The following is an 11364-nucleotide window of genomic DNA, read 5'->3' on the forward strand; positions in this document are numbered from 1 at the left end:
GAAATTATGCCCCGTATTTTTGAAACACCCTGTATAATAAACTGCCAAAGTAATATTAAAAAAAATTGGAGGGGGGGGAATTTAAAAATGAATTAAAAGATAATTATCCAACAAAGCTCTTAATATATGCAGGAATAAGCAGGCCTACTAAGCACATGGATTGTAAGTTAATTTATCGGAAACAGAACACACATACTCTAAACAACCCTCTCTTATATTAAAATGGAAATAAAGGTTGACATGTTAAATGACTGGAATGCAATGTGGTTAAATAGTACAAATGGCCAAATCACAAAATCACTATATTTTCCCATAGTTAAAGATAGACTAACCGTAAAGAATTATGAACCATCATACATATCCACGCAATTTGTGACTGGACACGGAAAATTTAATTCATATTTTGAACGTTTCAAAATTGACAACCCAAACGGCTCTTCATGTTCCTGCGAACACCCCACACAAACAGTCGACTACCTGTTATTCGAGTGTCCGTTACAAGAACGCAAGAGATACCGGCTAGAAACCCATCTTAGCATGTGCAATACAACTTTCTTATCACTAATAACAAAAGTTTTTCTGAAGCACTGTTGCTTAAAGGAATTTCACAGATTTATTACAGATGTATTTAAGACCTTGTAGAAAATAATAGTAATTAGTAACAGTGTCCTATTTATTCTTCTTGGAGCCAATTTGTAACTTTTAAAAGTGTGGTGACTAAGTTGAAGTGTATTTGTTGTAACGGATGCTTGATTTGTTATGTATGTGAGTCATAGTTATGGGATGCGTGATGTCGTCGCAATGTCTTGATTATAGTTTGATTGTGTCTGTGTGATTATTGTGTATTAATTTGTGATGTATGGTACGGAAAGCTGCATATTTGTGTTGTTGAGGGCAGCTTTTGGGAAGTGTTACGTATGTGTGTTTGTTACTGTTTTTGAATGTCTCAAATTGATGCCTGATGTTTGCTCTGCAATCGCAATGCCTAATTTACGGATTGTTTATGTTTTGATGTTTTGTTTACATTGCGTAAGCTAATCTTTTCCATTTCTCTTTATGCTTATGCTTTTTTTTTGTATAAAACTATAGCCCTAGCATACATATGTAAAATAGGGCTAACCCCCATTGGAGATACAATAATAATAATAATAATAATAATAATAATAATAATAATAATAATAATAATAAGTTAATTTATCTTTATTAATAATTTGTTCTCCATTCTTAATAGAATATTTATTCTTCACTGTTCTATATACACTTTTAACACTTACATAATCACTGGCTGGCTGACTAGTTTCGAAGTGACATTCTTCATTGTCCGAAGCCTTGTGAAGGTGCAGTGCTATCTTCTGGTTATCAGAAGATAGCACGAGACCTTCACAAAGCTTCAGACAATGAAGAATAACAAAAGTATTTTTATTTTTATTTATCAGAGCTTCCTCAAATTACAGGTTGCCATTAGACAAAGCATACAAAACAATACAAGGACAAATAGATGAAGAGAGATAAAAGAGTAAGAAAAAAGGCAAACAGTACACAAACAAACAAACAAACAAACAAACAAACAAACAAACAACGGCAGTTTACAGAAGAAAAAAAAAATTCAAGTAAAAAATCAATGAAAGCTAAGAACAAAAAGCAAAATGATAATGGAATAAGTTTATAATGTTACACATTATGGCACAAGTCAAGTTTTAGGAAAGGAGCCAAGGGGTTTCCTGATTTTGACGAATGCAAGAACTGTAAAACGTTATAAACGTGTTTCATACGTTTTTTTTTTGTACGACAGCTTTATAAAACAACTAATAAAGAAATAACATCAGATTTGTAAAGATGGGTAGTTTGATATCATGATCTATGAAGAGAGAGGTTTCTATGGCAACAGTGATGTATTATATAATGTCAAATCGTTTCAGAATGTTAACTTTGACGTTTAGTTGGCATGGTAATATTTTTACGACACTAGTTTAATAATGTGAAATATTGCACGATTTTGACTAATAATAAAGACTGTTTATAATGCTAATGTACAAAAAAACCATATTTCTTACATTCTGAATCCAATGATAAAGTTTTGTTTGCTAATTCCTGCTATTTGTCACTGAAAAATGATATTTAAAAGTATGATTTATTTTCCAACAAGTTGTATTTTTTTTTTAAAGGCCAAAACCCATTACCTTATATTTTAATTTAGAAATTGTTGATAAACTTTTTAGTATTGTAATACATTTAGTACATAGAATGCTACAAAATATCTGTAAGATAAGAGTAAATATGCATTTTAAAAATTGGTTCGTATATTTCAAAGCCAGCAGTTTTTCTCTTTCCTGTAAAAATAACAAAGTGAAATAGCAAGTCTTGGAAACAAACCTTTATCAGGTTATTATTATTATTATTATTATTATTATTATTATTATTATTATTATTGCTATTACTACTATTAGTGATTTGTTTTTATAAATACATTTTGTATTATATTTTCATTATATGTAGGCTAGTTTTCTATTTATCTATTATTCAGTGCTAGTATTTATATGTTTTACTTCTTTTATTTTGTAATCTTTATTCTGTACTTCGAATGTAACCTAATTGACGTGTTCCTATACTGTAATCTACAGTGTCTGGAATGAAATAAAGATATGATGATATACCTTCAGAAGACATTGTGACACTGCCATTATATCCATGCTAATTAAAAGTTCCAATTTTAGAGAACTCAATAAATACAAACTTCATGATATTTCTCAGGTGAAATATATGACTAATTTTTACTTTATTTATAAATAGTTTCTCTTACACAATTATTCCCAGTTGTAACTGTGAATGTAGTAGTTTCTTTTACATTGAAAAATAGGATCAATTCTTGGCTGATTTTTTTTTTAATTTGTGAAGTAGGTGTGCCTACTATAATCCGTTGTACCTGGACATAATTCGTAGACGTAGCAAAAAAAAAGTCTATTATGAACCAAGATGACAATTTTTACATACACCAAGACTTACATAATTAATGAGAAACCACATCAAGATCTTGAGGCTTCAGGGTGGGTGGGGGGAGTGTTTCTAAATGCAGTAACTTCCCAAAAACATTATCAAATTAAAATAACAGTACCTAAATCCATGTCAGGCACAGATTGAGCAGAAAATAAACACTACAATAAAAGGAGAGAAAGATAACCGAAGAGAAGGAAAAACAATAGAACGAAAAACAAGTTTATCAAGAGAAGCTCAAGAAATGTAACAAATTGTGGGAAGAAGAGAAACAGAAGTAAGACAATTATTGATGGTGAAATAAGGAAAATGAGAATTCGTTGAAGAGAATAGGAGAAATACGAAAATTTACTGACTGAAAACAAGGTAAAGCAAGAAGATGAATGGTATTTGTTTAAGGAATACAGGAAAAGTAAAACAAATTTATGTAACTAAACAAAGACACCTCCTAGTGACTTATCTAGGAAAAACAAGAAAATTGAGACAATCTATCCTGGGGAAAAACAAAGGAACTATAATAATTTATCAATACGTTTGAGTCACAACAGTTCTCAAGTGAAGAAAAAATATGAAAAAAAAAAAAAAAAAAAAAAAAACTGGAACAGGAATGTCAATATTGCTGGTTATGAAGATTTAACATCATGATCAATTGATCATGTATTCAGATCATATGGCCTGCACTACAGTAAAGCACGTTTATATAAGAATTCAGTCAACAATAACAACACAACAATATATTATTTGTTCTTCAGTGTTGGATATACACTTTTAACACTTATATAATCACTTACAAACTTTACAACTTCTTTACTGTGTTAACATTAGAAAATTATCTGGCTGACTAGTTTCAAAATGGTATTATTCATTATCCGAAGCCTAATAAAGGTTTAGCGCTATCTTCTAGTTTCCTGTTGTGGTGGGGTGTGTTCATGATTGTGTCGAAAAAGGTGTGTGTTCTGAAATTCAGTTGAGTGTTCAGGATGTGCTGTGGGTGTGTTTTTGTATGTTTGTAAATTTCATATTGTTCTAGTGTCAAGTTTCTGGTTTTTTGGCTGGATGTGTAGTATCTTACTATCAGTGTCTATATTGCTGTAGTTTTAATTGAAGTTTGTGATGTGTTTTGCATAGGTTGAATTGGTGTGTGGTTTGGTTATGGCTATGATATGTTCCTTGTAACGCAGTTAATGTGTTCAATAAATGTAGTAATATTAATAGTTCGTTAATAAATTATAATTTACAAACATGGAGTAATTCGGGTATAATTCTAAGTTAATTGCTAACTAACCTAATTTTAATTCCAGATCATATCACATACACAAATTATGGATTGGTGAAAGACAAATAAATATCCGAAGTGTTTTCTATTCATGATTTTAATGAGAGATATTTTAAGTTACAAAATAAGCCCTATCAGTAACTTAAGTATTGACTAAGGTCTAATTAAAATTTTTAAATGCCTACCTAACCTTTGCATTCTGTTCTAGGAAATATAGTACATTAACCTATGGTTGGGATAATTTGATTTTATAAGGACTTTAAAGCATGTTTTACTTCAATAATACACATTATACTCGAATTTCCCCCATCAATGGGGTAAATTGAGTATAGTTAAACCACAGTCTAGTATATACAGTCACGAAACTCAATACATAGTAAATATGCATCCATAGATAGTTGCTAACCACTAGGATCGCTATTATCACCCCATTACAGACAATGCAAAATAGTACCGGCACAGTCTATTGTTCCTAGCACCCTCAACAACTCAAGCTTCGTGACTGTATATACTAGACTGTGATTAAACTAAGAGTTATTATTATGACAAGGAGAGGCCAACATACTTGAAATGCAACAGAATCGTTCTATAAGGCACAATGCTAACATATTATAAAAAAAAAGACTGAAAACTTTTATCATGGTAACAATGGGTCTCTAAATCTAAAAAAAGGCTGTTTTTATACCCTTAACCCACCCTACTGTATATACTGTAGTGCAATACTAAACATAAATTCTCACAATATAGAGTAAGTTATGATTTCAATGTTTCACACCAAGGCTACATAACTGCTAGTTTAAACCAGTAAATAACTCTAAATAACATACCATACCACAATTATATCACAGATTATTACCTACTGTTTTGGAACAATAACTTCATACAGAGGGGTACCTCAGGGCTCAATTTTTGGTTCATTTTTGTTTCTCATTATGGTTAATAATATTGCAGTTCAATCAATTATTTAAGTTGATGATTCAACTTCTTTTTATCAACGCATAGAAATTTTAATGAATTACAATTGCTTTCGATTGTAACCACTGATGCAGTCTTAACATGCTTTCAAGTTAATAATTTCTTTGTGAAAAATGATAAAACACACAGATTCAATTTAGGTTAAACAATATTTATAACGATCCAGGCTGTGAATCTGTGAAGCTGTTGGGAATGTATATTCCAAGTTGAAATGGAGTGATCATATTGCTTAAATGTTAGCAAAAGGTTATCCAGACTGTTATTTTTAATGAGAAGTCTAGTAGGTAAAATTCACCTGTAATTTATGCTTTATTTGAAAGTATTCTTCGTTATGGCCTTTAAATTATGGTAATATAAAATTCTTTCATTGCAGAAGAAAGCTTTAAGAACATTAACAAAGTCTACTTATAAAGCATCACGTAAACCTGCCTTCATTCAAGGAAAAAATATGACAGTTTTCAGTTTACATATTTATGAGGTAGGCCCATTAATGTTACTAATAATGAGGAATGTTATTCACTTAGAAATGTTGTAAATAATATTATGAAACAAGAAATGCCTTTACTTGTAATGTACTGCTGCATAGACTATGACTCACAATAATTATGTACTGATTTAAAGATTTTAATATACTGCCTTTAAATATCAGAAATTTGACTATACCAGCATTCAAGCATAAAATTAAACGATGGTTACTTGCTAGACCATTTCAATCTTTAAATAAATGAATGTTTTAATTTTAAGTTTGATTTTTAATCTACTGTTATTTTAATTGACGAAATATATTGTAGACCCTATTATTCAATATTTAAGGGTTAATTATTATTATTATTATTATTATTATTATTATTATTATTATTATTATTAAAGGTAAAAGGCTCTGACTGCCTTTTACCCCAGAGAAAGACCCAGTACTCAATTTTATAGGAGGCTGAGTGAACCTCGGGGCCGTTCTGAAAGTTTGGCAACGAGAAAAAATCCTGTCACCACTTGGGATCGAACCCCGGACCTTCCAGTCCGTAGCCAGCTGCATTATTATTATTATTATTATTATTATTATTATTATTCTCGATAATAAAAAATTTAATATGCTATGATTAGAGATGGTAAACTTCAGCAACTTAAAAAATAAAAAATTGAGCACTTTAAAAATCAAATGTAATATTTTATAGCATTTTCAGTGTTAGAATTTGGCATTTTGTATCATTTTGAGATGGAACATTTTTTATGGAAAGTTTGGTGTAGAAATTCAATGTCATCAATGTGTTAACACGTGCATTTTTTTAGATTTTTCAGTTGAAATTCTTAAAAATAATAAACAAGTGAAGGAATTTATAAAAATAAAGTGAAATTATGAACATTAAGAACAAAAGATACAGTGTGATTTATCCTGACCCATCTTGTTATTCCATCAGAAGCACCCGTTTGTGAGTGAACATTGGACGTAAAGAGACCACATAGGCAGCCAATATTCTACCACCAGCACAAAACATTAGTCGAAACTCGAGATAACTGTGCACATAACAAAATGGATATTAGGGAGGTCACATTCCGCTATTCATACTGTAAAAGCGAATATGGAGATGTGACCAAACTTTTTGAAAATAAATGTGAGAGCCTATATGTGCAGACAGGTTCTAATTTTTTTAATAAAAAAAAAAAAAAAAAAAAAAACAAAAAAACGAAAAAAAACAAACAAATATAATTATCTCATAAAATATAATTTCGCTATTATTTCGCAGAAACACAGTTCGCATTTTGTACTCAATTTCGCATTTTATCGCGGATTAAACAACTACAGTAATATATTTAACATGCTTTTAAACATAAAATTATTTCTTTTGACAACATTGGGCACATTTCGCATTTATTTTCGCGAAAATCAGCCATCTGTAGCCATGACACAACTACTGTATTATTGCATAAAGTTCACCACTGTAAAAGCATGAAGTCCAGCAACAATAAAAGAAGCCAGTAGATAAACATAAGCAAGCAAAGCATTTTACTAAATTTAATTCAACATAACCGACTAATAATCGAACTTAAGACTGTCAATTTTTTTTGGCTTGGTTGATGCGACTACACTTGCAATGTGAACATGCCTGTCAATATCCTGTGCTTCTATTGGCATTACAGAGTAATTTGAACCTATCTTATCTGACAGAGTCCTGGTCTGGAAAGATAATGAGCAAATTGTTTCATTAACAGCTACACATGTGCTAGAATTAAAAAAAAAAAAACTCTATAAACATTTTCACGACTAGGTCTAAATATATCAGTAAAATTTCAATGAAATTCCACACAACCGAAGAAAAAATTTACTGGCACTTTATTTGAGATCATAAAAATATACACAGTTAAACGTAAGTTTAACGTTATAGTAAATTGTTGCGTCTTTCCACACTGATATTTCAATAAAAAATTACTTTAAGCCAATTGTTATCATTGCTAGTAAAGTATGTAACTTACTCTCTGAATTTTCTAATAGGCTACACAAGAAATATGCAATTTCTTAAGATATCTAGATAATGCTTCTGTATAGAAGTAATTACCTAATTAAACCAGGCTAGCTTAAATGGAGTTGGCTACAGAGGATTCTAAGCAAAAGCAAATAAATCAAAACATGCAATATTCATTTTACGTGAATTAAAGAATTCTGAAGATAACTATTAGTACAAACCGTAATCAGATCTTTCTTCAACTGAGACTCTGTATGTATTTTTAAGTTAGTAGTATTTTAAGTGAAAAAAAAATTATACCAAAATTGGTTCTATCAAAAATGTAAGTTACTACTGCCACTTTATTTATTATAATTCCCGACAATTTGCAAATAATCGCCCATGAATTGTTAAAAAAAATGTGATATACAGTGACAGAACATTTTGGCAACTATGACCATTTAACATTAAGCCTTGTAAAAATAATAGGCTGCTCTTACAGCATAGCTTTGATCAGTAAAGTTACAAAACTTGTATTTAATTGAAGGTTTTTGTGGTAAAGATCAGGATTATTACTGTTCACTATCAGGCAATGGTTTTGTTAGAAAATTCCAAATCAAATAAACGTGATGCTTATGTAATAAGTAACCTAATTACTGTAAGTCCAACTCTATTTACAACACCTGTAACATAAAATCAAACTACAATTTGCAATAAAGAAACATACACACGTAGCACCTTACCATGCAATGCCTTATGCAAACAAAGAAACAACTGACGTATAATAGAAATAAAACTACCAAATGGCATGAGCAGTGGTGAAGACTGACAGTCAGTAAGTTCTTAAGAACTGTAACAGTAAAGTGACAGTTAACATGTGTTTAAAAACAGCTGACTTGTGGACTAACTTGGCAGAATTGGTGACAGACCGGCTATCGATAAATTTAAGTGCAGGACGATATACAAAAGAACACTACATACGAATTTAAATAATGCAACTTTACGCTATAAGTTAAATGCACTGTACTGTTCATTACTCAGACCTCGAAAATGTGACAAAATTTGAACTTTATACAGACGTTGTATGAAATTCTTCTGCACACAAATTCTTGAGAGCCATTAAGACAACTGGATTCAAGATGTGAATTATTTTCAGAGATTTTAAGTGCAATATTTGCTAATTCCTTATACAAAATAGAAATAATCTGAAACATTAATTATTTTATGGTTACGAATTACATTTATTGTAATATTATTAGCAACTGGTGTTCTTGCAAATAGTTTTAATTTTCGTATTATTTCCGGCAGCGACAGAAATTCAAGCTTCGATACTAGATGCTGCAGTTCGAGTTGAAAGTGCTGCCATCTCGTCACACAGTGCGTAACCAGTAGAGAATTTGTTGCGGTATAAAAAAAAAACTATGCCACATTGTAGTTCCGACAGTCTAGTATGAAACTGACAGTTTCAGAAACTAACTTTGTCGTGGGAAACATCTTCCTTGAGATGTGATGGAAGCACAGACAATTCAATAATCGCTAATGCATGTGTTTTACCGCATTCATCTTCGTCGATATGAAATGACGTTGACATAATGTAATATTGAAATTCTTAGTGTAAGATACAAGTAATACTGCACATTTAACAGAGAGAAGCATTAATGTGTGTTAAAATTGAAAATCATACAAAGAACATACAGTCATGACTGTAATGTGATTATTATAGCAATAACAATAGTTCACTGCTAAAAAAACATTGCGATGCCATTATTACAGTATTTTATTATTACATAAATTTAATCAATAATGGGATTTAAAAATAATTTAAAGTAGCAGTAGCTAAATAAATAAACTTTCAATTCATTCTCAAAAAGAAAGAAAGGCCAAATAGGCACTTATTTTTAAAATATGCTGCAAGACCCTTAATAGGAAAAATAAAAATTGGCCTTATCACTCCTAAATACATTGAAATGCATTGAAATTTATGTAACTTTAACATATATATCATCCACCGCTGTGGAGTAAGGATTAGATTGCCTGACCGTGAAACGAGCGGGCCCGGGTTCAAATCTTGGTTGGGACAAGTTACCTGGTTCAGATTTTTTCCGGGATTTTCCCTCAACCCATTAAGAGCAAAAGCTGGGTAACTTTCGGTGCCCCGGACTCATTTCGCTGGCATTATCACCATCTCATTCAGACGCTAGATAACCACAGCAGTTGAAAAAGCGCCGTAAAGGTGCGGCATTTAAAACAGGCCACCTGAATAACACGGCCATTTGTAGTGATAGAAGACAAATCTTCAGACAAAAGTTGTTTGGCGTGGAAGGGGACGTATTGTAGTATAGATATTTGTTTGATAGGTACCGGTGTAAAGGAGATACGGAAACCAGCTTCATTATTTTAAATGGATTGATATGATTTAATATTTACCATTTAATAGTGCGTTTGAAGACGCATATAACAACTGTATTTTGATGGCCATTGATGACAGCTGAAGGTCAAAGATTAAGAAAAATTAGTTTACTTCAATGAACCGATGAACTACTGGGTTGCCGCACTATACAGTACAAATTGAATATAAACAAACCTTTAAATCGTACTGTTTCCTTTATGTGTATGTGTGTATAAAGAAACAAAATGGCCTGCACGTTCACCAGACTTAACACCAATAGACTTTTATTTGTGGCCAAAATTAAAACAATATGAAAGACCGTATAACACGAGCACGCTCGGCGATAAGCTCTGATAAAATTCGACGTGCAATGTTTTCCGCTTAGAATCACTTTGCATCATGTATCAATGTTCAAGGTCACCACGTTGAACACATGATGTAAGTAAGTTACATAAATTATTGACTTTTTCTTTAACAAACATATTGTTCATAATTAACCTTCAACTATCTTCAATGGTCATTAACATACAGTTTTTATATGGATCTTCAAACGCAATATTAAACGGTGAATAATAAATCATATCAATCCACTTAAAATAATGAAGTTGGTTACCGTACCTCCTCCCCTACATCTGGACCTATCAAACAAATATCTATACAACAATATGTCCCCCTTCACGCCAAGCAACTTTTGTCCGAAGATTTGTTTTCTAGCACTACAAATGGCCGTGCTATTAAGGTGACCTGTTTTAATTGTTTCACCCGCTATACAGGGCTTTCATTTAAATTAAATTCAATTTAAACAAAAAACACGTCAATTTAGATATTGAGGGGGAAGTCTGAAACCAGGCTTAGTTGCATTTTAGATTTCACCCCCCCCCCCACTTCCAGCCTCCCCCAGTTTGAAATTTCAAATGGCACCGTTATATTTCTATACTTAAATATGAAAGAGTATTCAATTGTCTATACACCTCATTCATTTGTTTTCGCATCTTTTGTTTTCTATCGTCGCCTGGCAACCTGGATTGTTGTTATTGTTGATTAGAGCCGAAGAGAATAAAGCTGCAAAGACTTACTGAGCATTTCATGTAATAGTTGTGCTTGTGTATTAAATTATTTTAAAACGATGTATATCCTTCAAGAGAGAACATAAATCATCCTTATCTATTAAATTTAGGAAATTACACAAAATAAGCTGTGTTTTCATCCCACAATCAACTGATAACAAAAATACAGGTTGCCAGGCGACGATAGAAAACAAAAGATGTAAAAACAAATGAATGAGGTGTATGAAC

At 31.4% G+C, this 11364-nt stretch overlaps 1 protein-coding gene across 6 annotated transcripts in view; it reads right to left on the reverse strand.

Annotated features, from left to right (window-relative positions):
* LOC138706705 (transmembrane protein 164) overlaps window positions 1–8799 on the reverse strand; it is a 136413-nt gene extending 127614 nt beyond the window's left edge. For 3 of the 6 annotated variants that reach the window (XR_011334062.1, XM_069836306.1, XM_069836301.1), the window contains exon 1: window positions 8424–8793. Coding sequence is in view for 3 of the 6 variants with exons in the window: in XM_069836306.1 (XP_069692407.1) it covers window positions 8424–8490 (67 nt within the window). In the remaining 3 variants the exon portion in view is untranslated. Of the gene's footprint in view, window positions 1–8423 lie in introns of all 6 variants that reach the window. The other 3 variants (XM_069836305.1, XM_069836304.1, XM_069836302.1) reach the window with 3 other exon arrangements.
* Window positions 8800–11364: the final 2565 nt, after the last annotated feature.

This window comes from Periplaneta americana, chromosome 9, assembly GCF_040183065.1.
Source record: "Periplaneta americana isolate PAMFEO1 chromosome 9, P.americana_PAMFEO1_priV1, whole genome shotgun sequence".
Lineage (NCBI taxonomy): Eukaryota > Metazoa > Arthropoda > Insecta > Blattodea > Blattidae > Periplaneta > Periplaneta americana.